The sequence below is a fragment of the Eurytemora carolleeae genome, unplaced genomic scaffold (assembly GCF_000591075.1).
Source record: "Eurytemora carolleeae unplaced genomic scaffold, Eaff_2.0 scaffold1165, whole genome shotgun sequence".
Taxonomy (NCBI): Eukaryota; Metazoa; Arthropoda; class Copepoda; order Calanoida; family Temoridae; genus Eurytemora; species Eurytemora carolleeae.
This window is the reverse complement of record NW_019397067.1, coordinates 42,699-67,857: the sequence shown is the minus strand read 5'-3', so window position 1 is coordinate 67,857 and position 25,159 is coordinate 42,699. Positions and strand designations below refer to the sequence as shown.

At 32.2% G+C, this 25,159-nt stretch overlaps 2 protein-coding genes and 1 long non-coding RNA gene across 10 annotated transcripts in view; 2 read left to right on the top strand and 1 right to left on the bottom strand.

Moving 5' to 3' along the window:
• LOC111711557 (monocarboxylate transporter 12) overlaps positions 1-15,724 on the top strand; it is a 31,488-nt gene extending 15,764 nt beyond the window's left edge. For 2 of the 5 annotated variants that reach the window (XM_023485943.1, XM_023485944.1), the window contains 16 exons: positions 1,165-1,226; positions 1,873-1,916; positions 3,079-3,174; positions 3,578-3,607; positions 5,698-5,814; positions 6,662-6,703; positions 7,040-7,091; positions 9,128-9,204; positions 10,042-10,085; positions 10,719-10,825; positions 11,266-11,281; positions 11,727-11,814; positions 12,396-12,514; positions 13,233-13,371; positions 14,056-14,124; positions 14,742-15,724. In XM_023485943.1, the coding sequence (XP_023341711.1) occupies positions 1,165-1,226; positions 1,873-1,916; positions 3,079-3,174; positions 3,578-3,607; positions 5,698-5,814; positions 6,662-6,703; positions 7,040-7,091; positions 9,128-9,204; positions 10,042-10,085; positions 10,719-10,825; positions 11,266-11,281; positions 11,727-11,814; positions 12,396-12,514; positions 13,233-13,371; positions 14,056-14,124; positions 14,742-14,806 (1,167 nt within the window). In that variant the 3' untranslated portion in view covers positions 14,807-15,724. The remainder of the gene's footprint in view (positions 1-1,164; positions 1,227-1,872; positions 1,917-3,078; positions 3,175-3,577; positions 3,608-5,697; positions 5,815-6,661; positions 6,704-7,039; positions 7,092-9,127; positions 9,205-10,041; positions 10,086-10,718; positions 10,826-11,265; positions 11,282-11,726; positions 11,815-12,395; positions 12,515-13,232; positions 13,372-14,055; positions 14,125-14,741) is intronic. The other 3 variants (XR_002767274.1, XR_002767273.1, XR_002767272.1) reach the window with 3 other exon arrangements.
• Positions 15,725-15,990: 266 nt separating this feature from the next.
• On the top strand, positions 15,991-16,618 carry LOC111711559 (uncharacterized). 4 transcript variants are annotated; one of them, XR_002767278.1, is made up of 2 exons: positions 15,991-16,198; positions 16,375-16,618. It is a non-coding gene; the product is annotated as an uncharacterized LOC111711559 (long non-coding RNA). The 4 variants fall into 4 exon arrangements; XR_002767277.1 differs by having other exon boundaries at positions 16,371-16,618; XR_002767276.1 differs by having other exon boundaries at positions 15,991-16,216.
• Positions 16,619-19,322: 2,704 nt separating this feature from the next.
• Positions 19,323-25,159, bottom strand: part of LOC111711556 (spondin-1) — a 36,611-nt gene continuing 30,774 nt past the window's right edge. The window contains exons 23-29 of the mRNA XM_023485942.1: positions 23,849-23,953; positions 23,096-23,137; positions 22,456-22,496; positions 21,437-21,614; positions 21,193-21,260; positions 20,190-20,376; positions 19,323-19,481 (exon numbers count right to left, since the gene is read on the bottom strand). Coding sequence (XP_023341710.1) covers positions 19,338-19,481; positions 20,190-20,376; positions 21,193-21,260; positions 21,437-21,614; positions 22,456-22,496; positions 23,096-23,137; positions 23,849-23,953 — 765 coding nt within the window. The 3' untranslated portion in view covers positions 19,323-19,337. The remainder of the gene's footprint in view (positions 19,482-20,189; positions 20,377-21,192; positions 21,261-21,436; positions 21,615-22,455; positions 22,497-23,095; positions 23,138-23,848; positions 23,954-25,159) is intronic.

Below are 25,159 nucleotides of genomic sequence, written 5' to 3'. Positions count from 1 at the left end.
TATCTGTAATCTGGTAAGTTTTATCTGTAATCTGGTAAGTTTTATCTGTAATTTAGTAAGTTATATCTGTAATCTGGTAAGTGTTATCTGTCATCTGGTAAGTTTTATCTGTAATCTGGTAAGTTTTATCTGTATTCTGGTAAGTTTTATCTGTAATATGGTAAGTTTTATCTGTAATCTGGTAAGCTTTATCTGCAATCTGGTAAGTTTTATCTGTAATCTGACAAGAGTTATCTGTAATCTGGTAAGTTTTATTTGAAATCTGGTGAGCTTTATCTGCAATCTGGTAAGTTTTATCTTAAATTTGGTAAGTTTTATCTGTAATATGGTAAGTTTTATCTGTAATTTGGTTAGTTTTATCTGTTATCTGGTAAGTTATATCTGCAATGTTCAAAATAATACGTGTAATCTTATAAGTTACATCTCTACTTTGATAAGTTACATAAATGTAGTTTTATCTGAACTATACCAAGTTATATATAGTAAAGAAATCTGTAATATAGTAAGTTAAATCTGTAAAACTGTAAGTTTTATCTGTATGTATCAAATTATCTCCGAAATGGACCAAGTTATAATTTAGTGAGTTGTATCTGAAATTTAATAAGTTATATCTGAATAATGCATATAAAATATCTGTAATTTGGTATGTTATGCAGGAATATAATCTGGTTAGTTTTATATATATATATAGAATAAATATTAATTGTAAAGAAACAAGTTATATCTGTAGTCAGTACACTCTTAAATAAAATCTCAAAAAAGTGAAATTAAGGACAAATATGTTATTAGTGCAATTTGCCAACCTTAACTTTATTTGTTTTGAGGAAAAATGTGAAGAGGCTGAATTTTGTTAGTCTATATTTATAAATTAATTATAGTTAACTAGTTGTAAATTTCTAAAGTTAACTAGTTATCTATTATTTAAATTGTTGATGTAAATGTTAGACAATTAAGTTTAAAGTCACTAAAATTCAATTTCGTTTGTTTAAAAATTTAAGAGATTTTTGTTTGTTCAAATATCAAAAGGAAGAACTTAGTTTTAGCAAGAAATAAACTATATTGAATGCGAGTATCTCCCCCCCCCCCTTAAAAAAAGAATTGCACCAGCCATAAAGTATCTCTAAACACTCTAAAAGAAATATATTTTAATTTTTTCATTCTTAGGTTTTGGATGGTATTGCGTACACTTTCGGAATCTTTCTTATCCCGCTAATGGAACATTTTGGGTAAGTTTTTAAGACATATTTTAGATATTTTTCTAATTTAATATTTGGCTGATCGTATCTTTTGGTGTTTTAAACCCCAGACAGAAAGTAAAAATTAAGTTTAAGATAACTAAAGAAGTATTAACCATTTCTGGTAGATATACAACAAAGTTGTGTTAAGTATTAGACTTTTTTCTGTTAGCTATATAAAAAACATTGACAAATTTACTCTGTCTTGAAATTATATTTTTAAAAATTAGAAATCATTTCATTTTTCATTGAACGGACTCTTAAATCCTTGAATTTAATTGGTTGAAAAACACGGTTCATTATAAACAATATTAAAGGGATTGTGTGCGTAATTTCGAATGGTACTTTAAGCGGGGAATATCCTACTTACAATGGTACTCTTCAAACCTTTGACCGATTATCGGCAATATTAAAAATTGCCTAAAACAGAAGTGTACGCTATCGTACATTGTAAACTAAACGCAGCTGGCTTTAAATATAAGTCTTGAAAATCTCGAATATTCTCTTTCCAACGCAGTCTTAAAAAATTCGAATAAAAATTATTTTTTGTCTGGAAGTAATTATATATATTTCCATCGTTGCATGAAGATTCATTTGAAATTACGCTAACAGTCCTTTTAATAATTGAATTTTTTAGAGTTCAAAAGGGTCCTATGTCGTTGGTTGGAAGTGTTCTTGCAGGTAAATAAGGACAACTTATAAAATAAAAATCTCTCTTTTTTATAAAGATTTAATTTTCTGTTTATGAACATATTTCTAAAAAGAAATTATCGATGAAACCCCTAGTAGAACAGTAGAATCGAGTATTTAATTCTCCTTTGCTCTTCCGTTAGCTATATAAGCTATATATATATATATTGATGAAAGCCCTAGTAGAACAGTAGAATCGAGTATTTAATTCTCCTTTGCTCTTTCTATAATTTTATTCGCAGACTTCTTCAAAATGTCGTCTTCACTATTAAAATATAGAAAGCCCTAGTAGAACAGTAGAGTATTTAATTCTCCTTTGCTCTTTCTATAACTTTATTCGCAGACTTCTTCAAAATGTCGTCTTCACTATTAAAATATAGAAAGCATTTAATTATTAAGCGACCGTAGCTCTGAACAAATTTGCATAAACCTGCAAAAATTTATTTTTAATGATATAAGTTCATTCTCAACCTGTTTGTATACATGCGACAACTTTGTAGAATAGTACATGTTTTGTCCATGTTATTTAAGGATTGTAAAAAAACTTTTCTTCTCTGCTGACTGAAACAACTGGTGAAAAATTACAAACGACTTTGCGCTCTTATTTAAAAATTGTACATTGTATAAAAATGTCTCCTCGGTATGAAATCCTTCAGGTTTTCTATACAATACTGCACTTTCAGTTCGACCACCATTGTCTATCAAGTCACGCCCTTTAAGCTAGAAACAAACGCAATGTATTAAACTGTAAATGAATAGGGCTACAACAAAATATAATTAAGTTGTTGAGGTAAAACTAAAAGCCAAGGCGTTGCGACACTTTACAATCGGACATTTGATGGCTAACTTTCATAGTTTTATAGAGCTCAGTGGGGGGGGGGGGTCTCTTAAATTTACGTGGAGCACATATCCAGATTCCAGATTCCAATGACAAGTTCCATCAATTTTCAAAAATTGAATGAAGTTTCGCAACGTACGCTTGTTTACTTGACTACCTCATGTTTTACTACTACAACCATACAATTAGTTGGTCCGTTTGTAGCTGTCGTTGTATTTCAGGAATTATACGGTTTGTTGGTCCGTTTGTAGCTGTTCTTGTATTTCAGGAACTATACAGTTAGTTGGTCCGTTTGTAGCTGTTCTTGCATTTCAGGAACTATACAGTTAGTTGGTCCGTTTGTAGCTGTCCTTGTAAATAAATTTGGAACAAGAGTAGTTTGTATCGCTGGAGCAGTTATATCAGCAACAGGTATTCTAGTAATACAGGGTTACACACAAAACATGAGACATCAGAGACAACTGTACAGAATTCATAAATATTCTTTAATCTTAAGCACAGTACCTTGGTTAAAACTTTTTCTCTCTTTTCCAGATCATTAACTAGATTATTTATGCAATATTTCAGGTAAAGACCAAATTCAACCTTTTAGGTCGTCATTAAAGACTCCTCTTTTAACCCTGTAAAAAGTTTCGACGTTTATTGTCCGTATGTCACACTTTTGTGTGTTTTCAATTGCTTATCACTCCTATAGCTTAATGTTGATAAATTTTCTCTTATTATTTTTGTAACAGTAGTGAAAATAAACCATCTAAGCTTTTGTAAGTTAAAGAATACACATTTTAAAATTTTAAACTTTTATGTTATGTTTTAGGATTTTTTGCTTCAACTTTTGCAACATCAGGAACTTCATAAATATTTTTTATCAATTTGATCAAATCTTGATTTTGGACAAATATGAATGGGACATACATGAGATCTCATCATTGATTCATTCTTTCAATATTTTCGAAATCTGTGTCAAAATTCCTAGGGATTGGCACCAATCCAATTGGGTTGCATCTGCACTAAAATTGAGATATAAAGTAGTCTGAAGATTGTCTTTTGGGCTGAAAATTAATTACATAGAAATTGAAAATTCAACCTTGGCGAGAGCTTGGTATATATTTGTTTTAGAGTTTTTTGGACTTTTTAAAAGGCACCTGCACACAAATACTGCCATGTGAATTTCGAATATTTCAAAACTGTATTCTGTAAAAGTTTTATTTGCATGATTAAACTTTGCATATTTTATCCTCATAAAAAGTATAAGGGGAAAACGTTCGTTTTAAAAAGCTCGTTTTATTTTTTTGGGGTTTGTAATTTTTGCATTTATTTTTTTCTCAGGTTCAAAATTCAACAAAACTGCTTAACATAAACAATTTTGAAATTAGTAAACTTCTCAGAATTTTGAAATTAGTAAACTTCTCAGAAATTTTAAATTAGTAAACTTCTCAGAATTTTGAAATTAGTAAACTTTTCAGAAATTTATGGAACCTTTCAGAAGTCCAAAATTCTTTAGAGCTTTTAATAAACGAACCAAGCTATTTCCGTCACAAAGTCACAATTGTGTACGTAATGAACAATGGGACTTCAACAAAAATTAAGTAATCTTATATATCAATTTGATCATGTTATAAAAGAAAATAGTTTTACCAGTAGCTTTAAATCAACTTTAGTGAAATGAAACTGTGTGCACAGCAGATTTGCTGTATTTCATGTCAATTTGAGTTTTTAAACTTAGAACTTACAGATGGATGGAATACTCCACAGTTTTATAGGTCCCACTGTATAGATTACGGAATATGATGAGAAAATAAGTTTTTAACTCGACACCTCAAATCCGGGAATTTTGATTATTTACTAAAAAAATTAAAAATTTTTTTTTATTTCAATTTTTCCATCTGTCATGCTAATTGAGTTAATTTATAGAATTCTGATGAGTAGCTTTTATTTAAATGTTTTTATAGTAATTTACTTTATGTGAAGACAAAACTAACTCAAGGTTACTCAGCGCAAACTATTAAATTTATATTCATTTTTAATACTTATGAATCTTTGGAATTTGCAAGGACTTCTATCTAAAAGAATTGAGTTTTTGGCACATACTCAATTTTGTTATTTTTTATATCTTTGCCATCTTATGGTTAAAACCTTTGATATTTCAAACTATAGACTAATTGATCTAACAGAATTCATAGTTTGAAATATCAAAGGTCCACTACATTGGGTTGCAGAGGTATAAGGATTAAAAACGCAGAGTTTGTGGCAAAAGCTGAATTCGTTTTAATGAAAAAAAATATTTTTGAACATTGGACATTTCCTTATTCGTGAACATTCCCCCGTATCTATTCTATGGTAAAGCTCTCTGAATAGAATTGCTATATTAAGCAGGAAATATGATGAAGAAAACTTTTTTATGAATTATGGAGGGGGTGGTGGTGGGGGGACTAAGACCGACTGATTTGGGAGGGGGAGAACTGAGGTCTGGAAAGGATGGGGGGGGGGGGGTTGTGCTTAAACTAAAAGAATTAAAGTAGTATATTAAAATAACTTAATCATAGTTAAATACATCCAGCATTATAAGAATAAAGTTTATGTAATTAAAGGGTTGATGCAAATACCCAAAAATCAAACCAATTATAATGCCTCCATCTTTAGCATTACATATAATATACACTAAGCTTTTAATTTTAGCTTTCGTAATAACTTTCTAATTAGAATTTTATCCAGGTAACATTTTTCAATTTTTTCCTCGAATTAATTTTATTAAATTTTATAGCTCCATCCAGAAAAGCAGTAAAATCTACAAATTTTCTTATTGTTATTATGTTAAAATGTACAACGGCTTGCAGAAAGATCAGGAACAAAAAGATAAGATTATTTTTAGAAAGATGGACACGAACCGTTTAATTAGTCCTATAGTGATATTTAACTGAAGTGTGTTTTGAGCAGTACCGGTTCTGATGCTGTTGTACAGTATAGTAGCGGGTACAGGACTAGGATTAATGTATGTACCAGCAGTTGTAGCTGTAGGATACTACTTCGAGAAGAAACGAGCATTTGCTACAGGTACAGTACATAGTACAGTACACCGGGAACAGCCTACCTACAAGTCCAGGGTTAATGTATGTACTATATGTACCAACATGTTGTAGTAGTAGTATCAATACTACAGTGGTAATCTAAAAAACCCGGAATAATATTAGTTGATTAATGACTTTAAGATATTAAGAATTTTGTTTAAATTTCAATTTTTAAAATAAAACCATGAAAATGTCTAATTCTGAAAAAAAATCAATCTAAATTTCGGTAATTATGAAAGCAAAAAAATGCCCACCAGATTTAAGATATTGTAGGACTTGATTTATTTTGTGGTCAATTTTTTATAAAAAATATTGCTAAAATTAGGTTGCACAAACCTTTATCAAGTCTTCAATCAATGTTTATTAAGTTTCAGGTTATTTAGATTAGCCCTTACTTTGTCAAGAAATTCGAGCATTTGGTACAGGGGCAGTTAATTGTTAAAAGAAACTCGAAAATAAATATGTTGCTTCAAATTGTAAATTTTTTTTGTTTTTAATGTTCACGTTTCCTCATTTTTGTTAAAAAAGCGCAAAGGTTTTTAACAGCTGTACAACATGACTTAGTTTTGTGCAGAACAAACCTTTGTTTTTAAACATTACAAAATATTTTGTATTGAACAATAATGAAAAGTACAAAACTTTGCTTTGGACAGGGCGAAACATTTTTTACTGCAGTAAATTCTTCCTGAACAAAACAAAAAATTGTGTTGAATATTGTAAAACCATCAAAATTGTAATTTTTTCGGAAGACAAAAACATTTTTCTGACAGGTTAATTTGTCTTTTTTGAAGTATGTTAAAATAATAACAAAGTTTAATAGGTGAATATTTTAGGGATATCTGTTTGTGGGTCTGGAGCTGGAACCTTTATTCTAGGAAATAATTCAGTTTCAATTTCATTTCTTACAATTCTTTTTCTTGGAAATTGTACAAAGGATGTGACTGTAGAGACGACTGTATTCGGAATTATTCTGACTTTTTCTCACGTTTGTTGTTCCTTGAAGTTGCAACTTATTTCTTCCTCTGCAAAAAGATTTCCTATTGAATACAGACCAAAGTTACCATTCAGACTATCACATTTAAAAAGCTTCAAGTCGTCAATCATTGAGGCGGATGAAATTTGGGAGTGGATTTCATTGTTAATTTAAAACAAGGACGACAATTTTCGAATTTTTTTTAATGTTTTTTCTTTCAAAACTTTGTTGTTTTCAGCCCCCCTGGCATCCCTTATGTTGAGCTACTATGGTTGGGAAGGCGCAACCAGGTAAAAAGATTTAATCAATAAAAATATTGCGCTTCGAAATGATTTCAGATAACCAGCATATTGGTTTTGACCCTTCTTTAATATTAACCCCTCTCCCACACCCCCTCCCACCCTCCGACATGAAGGGTGTAGAAATTGCATGAAAAAAAAAGAAAACAAGATAACTTTTACTCAGAAAAAATAAACAATCTAGAATTTTATTTTTCACGAGATGACTATGCTACGTTCTTCAGTATAAGTTGTTTTTAACAATTTTCTCCTCATATACGCAACAGATAAAAGTAATATTAGTAGCGATGCCGATCAGTTGCCTTACTGCTTCCAAGCAGAACAGACCTATCCTATGTGGTCCCAGAATTACAGCTGGAGAAGTGCTGAGTTTAGTTACGAATCTTGTATCCTACAGGGGAAGCAAGAATTGAACATAAATTAAAACAAAACTTTATCTTCAGCTTGGTGCACTGAAAGAAGGAGTTTAACTCCTCGTGGGTATACAAGCCATGCAAAAAATATCAGTTTTTTACTCGACCAGATGTGAGGACTGGACTGCTATGGAAGATACCTCTCAAGAGAGCTTTCAGGGATCACAACTCCCCATTTGGCATTAGGGGTGCAGTTGTGGGTTTCTTTATTCACCTTAACTGGGAAACCGTATAAAATGACGGAACACAGGGAGCAATCCCTTATACTCTTCTTCCTAAAAACAAAACAAGGGGAGAGGGTAGTGACCTTGCTACTCTAAGAATAGGTCATAGTGACAGGGTTCGGAAAAATAGTTCTTTCCCTGCAATTTGGCTAGCTGCAGGATCATCCACAAAATTCATTTATTTTATTTTCAAAATTATTAAGCATGAATGAAGGATGGACAAGGAATGGACGATCAAGAAGAAAGAATGAAAAACAAGAAATATAGAAGTCTCAAAATGTTTCCATCTGATATCATATAGAAACTTAAAAATATAGTAAAATTTAATTAAAATAAATTATTAAAGTTAAAAAGATTATTATTTTTTGCCGTAAGCCTTCCCCCCTTTCGTTTTTCGCGAACAGTCCCTGTAAAATTCTACAGCTGTTCACTATTTTTCAGGATATTTTTCTGTTTCCAGAAGAATGCATTAAAGGCTAAAAATACCACGTAATGCCCTGTACCTTCTCACACTACCTTGAGCCCCCCACCCCCCAAGCTTCCAAAGCAGGCTTGAGTATAATTCCTATGATGTGAATTCTTGGCTCTTGATGAAAGTATAGAATTCCTATGCTAGAGACCAAAGTTCAGAATTGGTTTATTTAGAATATTCTCCTCTCACCATCTCTCCAGCTTCCTTTGTAGCCCTACTTTACTCAACTACGCCTTTTTAAAATCCATTTCCATAACCCGTCCCCTCCCCTCCACCTACTAATTTAAAATGCTCAACAATCAATTTGTTTATTTCTTCATAATTAGCTGTTTTTTGGTATGCCAATTTGAAATCATTAAATCTTTTAAAAACGTAATTTGAATAAATACGTATTCAATCATCATATTTAATGTGTAAAAAGATTAAATTCAAATATAATTTCTAATTAATCCGGAGTATTTCAGTTCAAACAGATTTTTATATCAAATAGAAATTTATAATCTGGGTGAAACCGTTTTTGCTTCCAGCAGTTGGTTTCTATAAAGTTTTAAACAAGCAGCAGATAAATTAGATTTTTATGTACATTAACATAAAACAAAATAATTCTGGAAAATTGTTTTTGAAATTTTGATATTTGTGTTATGATAAAGAGAACATAATAAGTATCTAATGTATAACTTGGTATTTTGTTTCATAATTTATCTCTTCATGTTCATTTTGTAGAAAAATTACTTTCAAGAAAAAATACGCAATACAAATGGAAATTTAAAATTAGTATAACACAATTTTCCTAAACTAAGGAGAGATCGGAATACATGATCTCGACATCTAATGTGAGCACTTTCACGTTCCAACTAAATTATTTTCAGGAATGAATGCTGCGTAGATTAAAGACGATTATAAAAATGTATTTTGTAGGATACTTGCCGGGTTGTGTTTACAATGTGCTGTTTGCGGGGCAGTTATGCGACCTTTGCCGCGAAGGAAGGAAAAAGGTAGAATCTAGGACTGACAGAGCTGCAACTTCAGACTTTCGTGATGAAGATGAAAAAATGGCGCCAATTTCATCAATTGTTGTTGCGAAATTTGTTGATTTATATTATTATTATATTTATAAGATTTATATAGTTAATGTTTCAATGAGAACTAAATTGAGAGGAGATGCCTAAAGAAGTTACGAGTGCTTGCCGCGTTGAATTACAAGAAAGAGAAAGATCTGCAGTATAGTTTAGGGTTTGATTAGATTAAGACGCTTTCTGGACCGGGTGCTGTGGCTAAGACAGGCTAGGGGGTTCAGCGCCGTGGCTAGAACAGGCTCTCTCTCTGTCTTGCAATTCAACGCGGCATGCGCGCAACTCCTTTGGGCTTCTGTCTAAATAGAATTAATTACATAATTTACAAAGTATCCTCTAGAAAATATAATTATCACGCATAAACACTGCATAGATAAATCATTATTTAGTTTTCATGTTCATTGATTCTTTCTGTGTACCAGTACTGTGTCAAAAAAGTTTTTGAAAAGGGTTTAAGTATCTTTAAACTATAAATAACCCCATACACTATACAGTGAGAACCAACAAGCTGTGAATAGGAAGAAGCAAAGTTTAATTGTGTATGATGTTAATAGTTTTACTTGTAACTTAATAATTTACTTATAAGGTTAAATGGGTCTGGTTACAATGCACAACTATGACTATGAATAGTCATGTTCGTTATGACTATTGGAACTTGAGTCAAAAAGTCGTCTTCCTTTCTCTACAGTTTTCTGGTTTTCACTGTAGTTCTAAATATCTGCCAACTTGAAAACTAAAATAAATTCTCTTATTATGCAGTTGAAGAGGAGGAAGAGAAGGGAGAACCAGCTCCCTGTTTTCAGGATAGTTTTACTTTTTGGGAATTTTAAGCTCTTACATCACTTACGAGACTTTTGTCCAGATTTTAAACCGTCCTAGACAGGGATAGTTTATGAACCCCTAATGTAATTTGCTAAAGGTGTTGTGGTCAAGGGCGTATTCAGAAATTTGTCCAGGGGGGTTTAATTTTAGTTTTGGCCTGTAAACCCCCTGAAAAGCTATAGAATTCACTGGTCCAGGGGGGGCTGAGCCCCCACAGCCCCACCCCTAAATATGCCTATGGTTTATGTCATTTTTAAGTCATTTGACCCTAGAAAGGACTGCAGATGGATGGGACGAAATTTGAATTTTAGATCCTTGTAGTTTTAGGTCATCATTCTTTTTCTCAACTATGATTTTCATTTACTTATCATTACCTTTTTCCCTCAATTTACATTTTGGCCACCTGAGATCGATGATATTTGGAGGTCAAAGACCTTCATGGTTATAATGAAGGTCAAGAAGAGTAAAACTGGAACACCAAAATAACTATAATTTGATTTCCAAAATGACCCATATTAATTTATTTTACATTTGACCTCCGGAGGAATGGAGAACTAAATGTTAGTCATCATAAAAATAATAATTTTTGAGTAAAACTATGTTATCCTGTATAGTCTGTAGTAAGTTCTGTGTTTGATAGAAGATTACTGACTAACATACCCTTCCTTCTTCTTCTTCTGGCCAACCTATTCTCTACTATGGGTCTTTATATTCCATACATGTAAGTGAAAAGTTCTTGATAGCCGATCAGCAATAAAACATTTTTGCGGTGTTTTACAGGCCCACCACACAAATTTCTGATTTATTAAAATGTTTAAACTGACTGCTTCTAAAAGTTGGCCAAATAATGCGACATTTTTATCCTAAAAAAAGATAATAAGGGGGGAAAATGTGCGCTTTAGTAGCAAAAGTAAAATTTTAGTATTTGCAATTTTTAAATTAAAAGTCTAAACCTTAAAAGTACATGTGATTGTGAACTGAAAACTTAATAAGCATTTGGATTTTCTATAAACATCTTGCGGATATATACAATCAAAAATATACAATAGCGTAATGACGAGTCAATCGAAAGTTTTTTCTTTTATCCGTGTCGAAAAATGTGTTATTTTTTTTTTAAATTTGTTATGACTGATTTTTTTTGAAAAAACTCTTTTGTTTCAGGTACCTTCCATCACAGGAAATAAACCAAATGAAGCTGATCCGTTCTTAAAGTTAAGCCAAAATTCAAATAAATTTTCAGCATAACTTTTGCTTTGTCTCAAACTTTATCTTATATCTGAGTTTCTTTCAGCAAATCGTAAGTCTGAATTTAAGAATTTTATCTGTGTACTGTTTAAGCAAATCATTAAACCCCAAATCTATGCTGAAGCATGTCCTTCCCTTTAATCTGGTTTAAGCAAATAATAAGACTTAAATCTGGAGTTATGATTTCGTTCCCCACTGTTTAAGAAAATCCTAACCTTAAATCTGTGTTAGAAAATTGCATCAACAGAAAATTAAGTGTTTTAAAAACTGTCAGAACACGATAAGGCAATAACTCGAATAACTTCTTTTGTTCTTTTATTTTTATCCGATATCCCTCGTTGGCGGCCATATTGGATTTGGTTTGGTTTGGTGTTTAGGCTGAATCCAAGGGAATCCCTGCAGTTGATGCTTCCTTCCTCATCTCTGTTGTTGGTATCTGTAATACACTGGGTAGAATACTTTCAGGGACAATCAATCAATCAATTGATGAATCAATTAATTACTCAATATATTAATCAATCAATTATTTTATTAATCAATTATTTAATTAATTAATTAATCAATCGACTAATCAAATAATTAATAAATTAACTAATAAATAAACCAGTCATTTAATTTTTCATCCTTTTAATTATTTAATTATTCCTTCAATCATGCATTCAATGAAATAATCAATTCACCCAATAGGAGTCAAACTTCATAATCATCGGCCATTTTTCTTTTCTACGTTAAAAGTGATCTTTAAGCTTGACGTTAAATCTTTGATTAAAAAAGGGGGTTGACTCCTAAATAGTTCTTTTATGACATGGTGCCTTATGGGATATTTTCTTTTCATGTTTATTTCGTGATTTTCTAGCTAGAATACAATCTTATAAATGTAATTTCTTGAAAGCTAGAAAGAAGAAGATGTATATCAATGATTTCTGAAAAACTAACAACACAATTCGCTAGAAAATCCTGTTTACACCTTAAAAGTGAATAATTTGCAGAAGTTCTTAAATAGTTTTTTTTAATTAGTTAGGTTGGTTGATTGATTGTCTATCCAGGTTTACTTACTGACATCCCTTGTGTTGACCCTATGGTGGTGACAACTCTAGCTTTGACCTTCGGAGGTCTTTGCCCACTCCTCATGGCGCTCTGTGTAGAATACTGGTCATTCCTTATTGTAAGTTTACTGTTCAAAGGAGTGATGAATTTAAAGTTTAATCAATTTTTTAGGTTTAGGGGGAATAATGCATTTCCGTTTATTGATTTGGGGTTTACTCTCTTAGGTATAAGGCGTTTAAACCAATTTTTCCTTATATATGCAACAGATAGAAGTACAATTAGTAGCGATCAAACCCGAATTTAATTCGAGATCAGCGTTTCATTTTTAGCAAACACTAAAAAATGTTATTTTTTTCAGATAGACACACAAATATATGAGGGCAATGCCCAATTCACAATGGTACCGTGGATATCTTTGTCGGAGTAATAGATAGAAAAATTCATATTCACCATTCTTATAATTGAGAATTTTCAGAACCGGGTGCTATGTCATCCGTGACTTGTAAAGTTATGCAGCATACGTAAGAAAGAAAATTGACAGAATTTCTTTAAACCAAAATATCTAAAACGTCCTACCCTAACCTACAAATAGAAAATCGCTTATATTCAACGAAAGTTAAACGATTTTTTGTTGAATGAAAACAAGTTTTTGTCGCTTGATTTGAAACCATCCAAATTTTGCTGCCAAATTAGTGATTTTGTTGATTTTGAAATTTATTGTGTTCCGTTGTGAATAAGACTTGTACTTTCTTAAATAAAGGGTCCTAAGAAATTATGTCGATAGATCTTTTATTTTAGAAAGTATGATGTGTCCTAAACGATATTTTCATGTTAAGATATCCGTCCTGTTCGGCACCTTCCTGTCGGCCTGGGTCGCTGTGACCTCCCCTGTCCTCGTGGAGCTGCTTGGCCTCGAACTTTTGACCTCCGCCTTTGGGACTCTCACCTTCGTCAGAGGTTGCGCAGCGCTCTTAGGTTTATAGTTTTTAAATCATATAAATTCCAACATCCTCAGGAAAAAAAGAATTTATTATTGATAATACAGTCGTCGTCATACATATCAATACAATGAAGACGACTTCTTATTTCTATTTTAATTTCAAATTGCAGAAGCACTTATACATACATAGAAAAGTGTTCAATTAACAGATTGTTTTATTATAAACTTTTAATTTATAAAATGCTTGTTGGGGATCAAAGCATTATAAATAAAAGTCGTCTTCATTGTTTTGATATAATAGTCGTCCACTGTAGACACTAGAGAAGATACATCTGGAACCCCCATATCTTAACATTGCTAGAAGTATATAAGCAAATTTAGTGCTGATAAGACAACATTTTTGATTAAATATCTCTTGGAAACTGCAGTACACATGTATACCCATTCAACTCAGCACAGACTTCCTAAAGTCATTAGTTTTGCATTTTTAATAAAGGGATCAAGCATTGATCTCATTTTACGAAGACCTACACATCAAATTGGTTCCTCTTTGACATCCGGTGGTGGTCATACCCTGAAGGGATAACTAAAATGAAGAGATTTTTTCTCAAATTTAAAAGTACCCTCAGCAGATATCGAGATCAAGTGTTTATTTTGTAAATTCTGTGAAAAAAGCTTAACTTGCAAATTATTAAATTCAACCTTTTCTTATACTGTAGGCCCTCCCTTGGCTGGCTTTATAGTGGATGGTACAGGAGACTTAGATATAGCTTTCTACATATCATCAGGTCAGTTCATTTTCAACTAATTCTCCAGTTAGCTTTATAGTGGATGGTACAGGAGACTTAGATATAGCTTTCTATATATCATCAGGTCAGTTCATTTTCAACTAATTCTCCAGTTAGCTTTATAGGGGATGGTACAGGAGACTTAGATATAGCTTTCTATATATCATCAGGTCAGTTCATTTTTAACTAATTCTCCAGTTAGCTTTATAGTGGATGGTACAGGAGACTTAGATATAGCTTTCTACATATCATCAGGCAGTTCATTTTCAACTAATTCTCTAGTTAGCTTTATAGTGGATGGTACAGGAGACTTAGATATAGCTTCCTATATATCATCAGGTCAGTTCATTTTCAGAGTGGCGTCAGATTCACAATGGTACTCCTATAAGCTATGTCTGATTAAGAATGAATGAAATATCCATTATCTTGGCCTAAAAAGTTCATTATTCTCAATTAAGTTTCTCTATAATTTATAAAATTATGATAATTAAGAAAACGAGGATATCTTTCACATTATGGATCAGATAAATATTTAAAACTATTGTTTTCTAACCCATTTTTAATGGAAGGGTAATTGAAATTTGTCCCTTGAAACCTAATTTTATTATTTCTTCTAGGTTTGCTAGTTGTCAGTGCAGTTGTTTCTTTGGCATCATATCTCACAATCAAAAGAAGTCAATAAAAGAACGAAATAATTTAAAATAAGAAACGTTAAGACCAATTTTTTCAAATATACTGGAATATCAATGTATTATGAAAAACACAGGAACTACATGGTTATCCACATTGAACTGAAATCCTAAAAAGTTGACGTTCCTAATTTTAATTTAGCCTCCCTCTTTGAATAAAGCCTTTTAATGGCTTACTCAATAATTTGGCAAAGAAAGAATACAGTTTACAGTTTGCAGGAAATCTTGATTGGAAGTAAACAGACCGTAGTATAAATTCTGTAAGTCGTCTCTGAAGTCTCATCCTTTGTGGGTAACCATGTATAACATTTTTTCGTCAAATACAACTTACTGCAGAGAGCATTTCTCAATCACAAACGTTTTTTTTTGAATTTTTTAACATTTTGATGTCATTTAAATTCTATTCTTGATTTGGAACAAAATGTTCGAGTTTCGAAATACTTTTGATTTGTTCGATATTACAATCGATATGTTAGAGGTTTTTCTAACTATAGTATACACGTGCACTGTAAATAAAACATTTTGATTCTAAAAGCTGTTTGGATTGTACTGAAAATATGTTCTTAAAGATTGATTGTGAGCTGAGTCTTAACAGAATTTGTCTCATTTCGCTATGCATTCATTCGGTCATTTGTGAACCTAATATTTTTTTTTAATTAATCGCATATGGCCGAATGCATTGCGAACTGACACAAATTCTGTTATAATCGGCTCACAATTAAACTTTAAGAAAATACTTTTAGTGCTATCTAAAAAGTTGTTAGACCCATCTAAAAATTGTTAGAACAATCTTCAAAGTATTTGAGACAACGTAAATCTTTTTTAGAACAACTAAAAAGTTTGTAGAAAAATTAACATACCTCTCTATTTACAAGATAAAATCTCAAAGATTTTAGAAATGTCGAACAAAATGTCGAACAAAATCTTAATGGAAAACCTTCTTATTTGAAACGCTCACATCCAATGATGCCTTCTTTTTACAGTGTATGTGTTGGAAATATTAGGAAAGTTTAGAGATTTTAAATATTTTAACGGATAAAGAAAATCGACATTTTTAAACGGATGAATCAAGACTATTCAAATCATCCAAAAAACTCATTCCAATCCAAATATTTAAAACCAGAAATCCGACAAATTTTAAATTATAATTTTAGCAAAATACAAAAAAATCTAGAAATTTAAAAAAAATTAAAAAAATTTCTTTAAATTTTATGAACTTTGCAATGTTATATTATATATAATCTATATTTCCGAAAACAATAAGTCGAAATAAGAGCTTTTTTAGTATTTTATTTTTAAAACAGAATCCAAAAACATTAAAGTTAAAAAAGACTGTAATTAGATTCAATTCTAAGTTACCCTCCATGACATATCAGATTCACAACGTTAACCTTCAAACACTTGTTTGTCCATGATGAAAAGATATCGTTATTTTTCTATTTGAGAATTGATTATTTTCAATTGTGTTTATTTGTCACAATTATTAGCGGATTTAGGCTGCAGATACAATGCCAAAATTTGCCAGAATGCTTTTTTGAAGATAGACAAACGAGATAGGTAGCGTTGGGAATCGTCGACTGGAGGGTCACTAAAAACAAGTTGACGGAACTTATTAAATTTTATTCAAATTGTTAGAAACAATGCAATTGCCTGCCCTATGTTTCAATGGCTTTCAATATTCTTCCAATCCTTAATATTGATGAAATTATTTAATATATATAATAAATTTTTATGTATAATTGATAATAAATAGATTTTTAATTCTAAAAATATATTAATTACAAAACTTGATGTAGACTTCAAAACATCGTGTCCGTAGATTTGTTCTCTTAAAAACATATATTTGTGAATTGGGACAGGGTGTCCCAATAAACACGTGAATTAAGGGACAAAGTGAATGTCGTCTTTAATTTTAGATGATTGATAAATGAAATAAATTGATCAAAAAAGATTGAACGTCTAATGAGCTCTCCAAAATGTGGTCTACCTTCTTTGTATCTTGATTTTTCTTGATTTTACTTAACTGGAATCTTGACAAATTTTCCAATTCTGTCAATTTTAAACTTGAAAAAATGATAGACCATATCCCGCTTGGAACAAAGACGATATAGAAGTCGTCATTTAATTCCTATGTTTATTGGACACACTGTATTTAGTGAGAATATTAATTGGATTTTACGAACAATAAGTTAGGCTTTCGTCTAAAATTTATATTTATTTTTCACGATAAGTTAAAGCAAATATCAAGTAAGATTGAATACCTTCATGGTTTCAATCATTATGAATTTCTTATATCAATAAAACTATATGAGCTACAATAGGCCACAAAGTCTTACCATTATTAAACGGAAAGACCGGCTATGTAAGTTAGTTAAAATGAGTATGCAGTGTTGTGGACAAATTCTCTAGGATTCATTTGAGACGTATAAAACGTTTCCTCGATGTATGATTACTGAGTTAAGAATTAATTTTACCTTTTTGCCAGACAATGAGCATAGTTAGGTCACCAAATTAATGCTATGTATCTTTAGTTCAAAGTTTTCAATAGTTTTCATATTTATTTCGCCGGTGGCCGAATTTAAAGAATTTGAGCGGCGGTTTAAATTTAAGCCACGGCTTAAATATGGTTGGTTCCATATCAAATGTTTCAAGATTTAAGCCGGCGCTAAATTTAAACCGGGTTTTGGCGGATTTTGGCGAATTTAAACCGCGGCTCAAATTCTTTAAATTCCATCTCGGAATATTTATAGATAAATGATCAAGACATTATGCAAAATATCATAGAACTTGAAATTTAAAATCTCGATGTTGACATTTTGACATTTATTTTGAAAATATTTTCTAAAGAAGGTTTACTTGGTGACTGAATAGGATAAAAATGTTTCTGGTCGGATTTTTCGAACAGAATTATCATCGTCTATACGCAACTTCCTCACTACTAAACCTCTGACCAACTGACTTTCCGACCTACTGCAATATACATCCTTATAGACGAATATTATTTTGTGTAGTTTAGGCTAGGTTAAACAATTTCTGGGCCATGCGCTGCGACCTGAGGACAGGCTAGGGATTGGGTTCTTCGGCCAATGCATGACCAACAAGCAGCTGTAAAAACACGTGTGAGTAGGTCAGAAGTGTAGTATATCGAATGTGCGTAGGTCGAAAGAAACACCATTCCATAAATTGTTAGGATTTTATTTTCTATTTACACTGTACATGAATACATTAATTATTTAAATAGGATACATTATAAACATATACAGGGTAAAACACAAAGAATGAGTTTGTAAAGACGACCAGAAACTCTTAAAATGAGAGATCACAATATTAAATTATGTATAAAAGTTATTTTACAGCTTATTTAAAGGTTTGACAAAGAAACGAACAAGTTCACAGTTGCACGGAATCGTGAATATATAAGGAATCAGACTGAATAAATTCCGTACAGTCGTCTCTGAAGTCCGTCCTTTGTGAGTAATCCTGTATTAATGTTTCTCAGATTCTTGTCTTAAGGACTTAAAGACAGTTAAGGGGAAAAAGAAATTATTTTTAAATTAAAAGACGGAGATATAGTAGAAATTATACAACATCGTTGGCGACAACCAGAAAACTAGGAAAACGACTTTTAGACGCAATTTATGACTTTTAATGGTCCAATGAACATTTGATTGTGCAGTGTAAGCATATTACATTTGTTACTAGTAAAATTATTAAGCTTTATAACAACATCAAATACAATTCAACAATACTTAAATGTCGTCCTTCTATTCCAGAGTTTTCTGGTTCTCACTGTAGTAAACAAATTATGGATTGAATACCAATCCATAAAATTGATCAAATAAGTCATGAAGGAAAATGTTTAAATTAATTGGCAACCATAATTCAGTACATTTTATTATACACTCATCTTAGTGAATACATTGGATAGAAACTTTACCAATCTATTGATAATTGGATCATCTTTTAATCCTACCCTCATTTTGTTTTCATAAGGGCTCCCTTTAAATATTAATGATTAGATAAAAAAGTAAACATGACAATGGAAACAGTTTTTTAAAGAGAGACACTGGCTAGAAACTGAAACTGCAGATTAATGGATTCATTTGATGCATTGCCCAGCCAGTCCCTCCCTTTAATGTTATATGATCCAAAGAATTGATGATTCAAATGTTCATGAAAGGATGACCCCTAGACACGTGTTTAACATAAGTATTAACACGTGTTATCTCCTGGACAGCAGGGTAGAGCACAGATTCTTTCTTGTTTCTCTACACCATCTCCTCTATTCTCGTACTCCTCGATATCCTCACCCTCAACCACCCTTAGACAACCGGCAGATACACCCTGAACAGAATATTGTACTGTCACGGCAGATACACCCTGAACAAAATATTGTACTGTCACGGCAGATACACCCTGAACATAATATTGTACTGTCACGGCAGATACACCCTGAACATTATATTGTACTTTTACGGAAGATACACCCTTTACATAATAGTGTACTGTCAGGGCAGATACACCCTAAACATAACATTGTATTGTCACGGCAGATACACCTTGAACATAATATTGTACTGTCACGGCAGATACACCCTGAACATAATATTGTACTGTCACGGCAGATACACCCTGAACATAATATTGTACTTTCACGGCAGATACACCCTGAACATAATAATGTACTGTCACGACATATACACCCTGTACATTATATTGTACTGTCCAGGCAAAAACACCTTGTACATAATATTGTGCTGTCCTGGAACTGGAAGCTACAACCTTCACATAACATTGTACTGTACCCGCAAATACACCCTGAACACATAATATTGGACAGTCCCGGGAGATACACCCTGTACATAATATTTTACACTATATCTGCACATACTGTATACACTATACACAGAGATAAGAGAGTTACAGAGATCGATTAACACCTATAATATGCGATATTTTCCAAAGCATGTTCTATTTGTACAAGTAAAGGACACCAATCAGGAGACATCTGTATTCAAGGATATTTAAGGATCCTTTGAATAGGAAATGCAAAATCTTTAAAAATAGACAATTTATTCATAAACGTTATGTTTCATGATTAAAATTGGAGTATTTCTTTAAAAGTTGTAAAATTTAACCCCTGAATGGCCGAGAGATGTCAGTCAAAAAACATTACATGGAACCGTAGCATGACGTGCCGGGACACTATAGGCCTGCTCAGCCTATCCAGTGTATGAGCAGTCCGTGTAGTCTGTGACTATATAGAATACAGTATTATACACCCTGCAAATGAACACGGGCTGAATAAAAATTTAAACTTTTTGATTACATATCAAGCAAATCAGTTATAAATGATGCATTTTTCCAAATATTTACCTTCCTATATCTGAGCTGAACCCCAGCTGTACCACATGTACGAGAACATGGTCCCCAGGAACCCCAGGGTTGTGGTATACAAGGCTGTGGACAGGCAGGTAGATCACATCTCTTCTTCCGTTCAAGTTTTCGGCTACAAGATCGACCGGCGCCGATGGCGGGGCGAGAAACTTGCCGGAATCTGTGTCTGAAAAAAAAACCAGTTTGCAAACAGAGCTAGGTTCAAGGTCGAGTACAGGGTCTCCATCAGATGGAAATTGAGATGATTGTCTTTGAATTACCAACAGCTTTTAAGAGTATATTGTACTAATTCATAGTTTTCCAAAATGTGTTACTACTTTGAATCTTATAAATAGCTGATCACATTTCGGAAATCCCAAATCTACAACCAAGTTTTCTCTTGTTAGTTGTAAATTTTTGTTCTTTGTTATTTACTTTTTGTTGGGCCTTACATTTTCATGTTAAAGGTTTCTAACGATTTGACTAATAGATTTAAAATAAAATACATTAAATCTTGACTAAACTATCCAACAATTTATAAAGATAACGGATAAAAAGAATAAGTTAAGCGTGAAAAGCCAGTTGTTTCTGAATGTGCTTTTAAAAGTATTTTGTGAAATTTGATATTTTCATACACTGCTGTACGATAGTGTACTGTGCTGAGCTTTACTGTACTATACTGTACTGTACTGTACTGTACTGCACTGTACTGGACTGCACTGTAATGTACCGCACTGCACTGCACTGCACTGCACTGTACTGTACTGTACTTTACTGCACCGTACTGTACTGTACTGCACTGCACTGTAGTACTGTACTGTACTGTACTGTACTGTGCTGTACTGTACTGTACTGTACTGTACTGCACTGTACTGTACTGCGCTGTGCTATACTATACTGTACTTCACTGCACTGTACTGTACTGCACTATACTGTACTGCACTGTATACTGTAATGTACTGTTCTATACTGCATTGTACTGTATTGTACTGTAATGTACTACCTGAACCCCCTGCCACATGTTGTACTGCATTGTGAAGACCAGGGAGACCATGAGGTTAGCTCACAATCCTGTAATATTTAGAAAATAAGAAAAATAATAAAACTATTAAGTTTTGACTTACTAAAACCATTTGACAACTTTATGATTTGGGGTACTGAAAACTAATAATTAAAACTATCTATCTATCTATCTATCTATCTATCTATCTATCTATCTATCTATATGTCTACCTATCTATTTATACCTGGGAAGTAACAGATGTATTAGAAACCAATGTTGGACCAAATCCAGGCTTCATCGACATCCCAGGGGGGTCATTGTACTCAGGGGCGTCAGCGTACTTCACGTGTAAGTCTGAAGGGGCGTTTAGTGTTGCTAGATCAGGGTACTCATAGGATAAAGCCGGGGGGTCGGAAAACTCTCTAATAAACCAGTATAACAGTGTTGAGAGTAAATCTATGAAAATATTTGTTTATATTTATGCCATAGCGTATATTAAGATATTTCGTTGTTGTTGTGTACAATAAACTAGTTATAGAGTTGTTCTAATACGTCAGAGTAAAGGAGTATGGAATAGAAGAGAGATACAACTAACGCGGCCCGCCCTACCATGATTATTGATTATACATGCTTTGCAGACGGTACTTCATTATAAGAAATATTTGTCTCATGTACAATTACCACGTATACAATAACCTATTCTGAATATTTCTTATACAAATGGAGTACCGTCTGTAAAGCATGTAAAATCATATGGTAGGGCGGGCCGCGTCAGTTGTATCTCCCTTCTATTTCATACTCCTTGGTCAGAGTAAAATGTAAACAAGTCATAGCTCTGTCTGTTTAGTGATGTAGATATTTGATTAAAAAGGAACATTTTACAAAATGTTGTTAACTGTAATCTTACGGCATTTCTTCTGATTTATTCTCATCATGAATCCGCGAATTTAAGATTTTTCACAAGTTCAGATACATGATGTAGCATATTTCACAAGTTCATATACATGATGTAGCATATTTCTCTCCGACATTATTAGCTTAGAGACATCATTTTTTTGCGCACACATAAAATTCTCCGCCTGAGTTGCGCAACGTTTATTTACGATTTATGTGGGATAAATGTGGCGTTGTGACATTTTCAAGTCGATTGTGTCTTAAAAATCGGGGAAACTTTTCAAATCATTCCGGATCTAGGTTCGTTGTATCTTCTCTACTTAGAACTAAAAAGAATCCTTTACTTATTAATCACTGTTTAACGGTTTCCTGTCATACGGACTAGTTTCTACCCTTTTCTCCATCATTCTCTGCAGTACAATTATCAGAACTATTTGAAATATGTAAATATTACAGAACTGGTTTTAGGCAACAGAATGGTTTGATTTTAACTACAGTCGTCGTCGTATATATCAATACAACGAAGACGACTTTCGATTATAAATTTTATTTCTATTGAGCTTTAAAACAGCATGGATACACAGAAACATGGAAAGAAGGGAAGCTGAAAGAAGTTGAAATACGAGAATGTTCTTAATTTAATTTAAAAGTTCCACGTTAAGTAGGTTGACTTCAGGAAATATTTAGTTCCAAGTTAAGTAGGTTGACTTCAGGAAATATTTAGTTCCAAGTTAAGTAGGTTGACATCAGGAAATATTTAGTTCCANGGTAGAGCTGGGTTTCAAAGCTATAGTCTATAAAATAAAACAAGGCATTTGTATATATATGTTGCCTATAGCCGGCCAAACGGCTGGATTGAATGGGCTGACATTTTTCGCTTGACAATAATTTTGCGGATTTGTATAAAAGTATGATTGATACATAAAAACAACATGTTTTGCGCCAAAGCGTCCTACGCGTGCTTGGACGAGAATGTTAGTTTTTAGTTTTTAACAAATCTGATATTTTCCTGCTTTTGTTGAAACATTTCCATTTGCTTCTTTTTCATCACCTGAAACAAAAAACATAAAAAATACCTCTGTGGAGAAAATATTCATATTTATAGGTATGAATAAAAAGCATTCTGTGTATTTGTTCAAATAAAAGATAAAATATCTAAGGTTCAAGTGGGCAACCTTACGGAAGTTGTAACACCGTTACAGAAAACTTAGCGGGACTTATTTCTTCAGCTAAGGGGGGGGGTAAAATATATAAAGGCGTATTTTTAAAATATATAAATGGGCATTTTAAAAATATATAAAGGGGCATTTTTTTAAAGTATGGGATATTTTTTTGTTGGGGTAAAATTTCTTGATATTTTTAGCATTATCAAATAAAATAAGAGGCATTTTTTTAGAAAGGGCTGTGCAAATTAAAAATTTGGTGGCATTCTAAAAAAAACAAGGGTTACACATAATGAATAAAGGGGCAAATTGAAGTCTGGTGGACAATTTTAATAAGAATGCATGTGAGTGTAATTTAAAGAATCCAAATTTGGAGGCATTTTTTAAAGGTAGGGTGAAAATAAAAAGAATCCGAGGTTATATTGAAAAATGTTATAGTTGAATTTGAGTTTGCTTAAAGAGTGTAGGTTATAAAAAATACTGTAGGGGGCATTTTTTTCTATATCTAGTTCTAGATCTGGTTCTAGTTCTAGTTCTAGTTCTAGTTCTAGTTCTAGTTCTAGTTCTAGTTCTAGATCTAGTTCTAGATCTAGTTCTACCTGTTTCTCCATCATCATAAGCTTCTGTTGAGCTGCCTCTAGCTGACCTCGTTTATTAAAAAATATTCCCAGATTCCTTTCTTCATTCTCCAGGTCTAATACAGCCTAGAGATAGATAGATAATTCACCAGGTCTAATACAACCTAGAGATAGATAGATTATTCCCCAGGTCTAAAACAACCTAGAGAAAGATAGATAATTCCCCAGGTCTGATACAACCTAGAGATAGATAGATAATTCCCCAGGTCTAATGCAATCTAGATATAGATGATGATTCCCCAGGTTTAATGCAACCTAGAAATAGATTATAATTCCCCAGGTCTAATACAACCTAGAGATAGATAGATAATTCACCAGGTCTAATACAACCTAGAGATATATAGATAATTCACCAGGTCTAATACAACCTAGAGATTGATAGATAATTCCCCAGGTCTAATACAACCCAGAGATAGATGATGATTCTGTCTTGAAATGAAAAGAAAAAACAGAAGGCTAACTTTTCCGCAATTCATTATTTGAAAACAGAAATTCACCATAGAAGATAAACCTAAAAGTTAAATTCATTACAGTCAAATTTCTTTAAAAAAATCATCCTCAATTTACGCCTAAAGTTTCAATTTTTGGTATCAAGGATTGGCTGCTAAAATAAAAGAATAAACTGATGGATAAAATATGAATGAAGGATGGATAAAATGAATAAAGGTTGAATGATGTTGAAAAGGATGGATTAAGGGTGGATAAAGAATGAATAAAAGATTAAATATATTGAAAAGGATGGATTAAGGATGAATTAAGAATGAATGAACGAAAGAATGAAAGATATTGAAAAGGATGGATTAAGGGTGGATAAAGAATGAATGAAAAATGAAATATATTCAAAAAGATGGATTAAGGATGAATTAAGAATGAATGAAAGAAAGAATGAAAGATGAAAGATGTTGAAAAGGATGGATTGAGGGTGGATAAAGAATGAATGAAAGATGAAATATATTCAAAAGGATGGATTAATAATAAATTAAGAATATATGAAGGATGAAAGATTTTAAAAAAGATGGATTAGTGATGAGATAAGAATATATGAACGTGAAAGATGTTTAAAAGGATGAATTAATGATAAGTTAAGAATATATGAAGGTTTAAAGATGTTAAAAAGGATGGATAAGTGATGAATTAAGAATATATGAAGGATGAAAGATGTTAAAAAGGATGGATTAGTGATTTATTAAGAATGAAGGATGAAATATGTTTAGGAGGATGGATAAAGAATGAACGGCAAAAAAAAAATTTGAAAGGAAGGATATAAAAAAT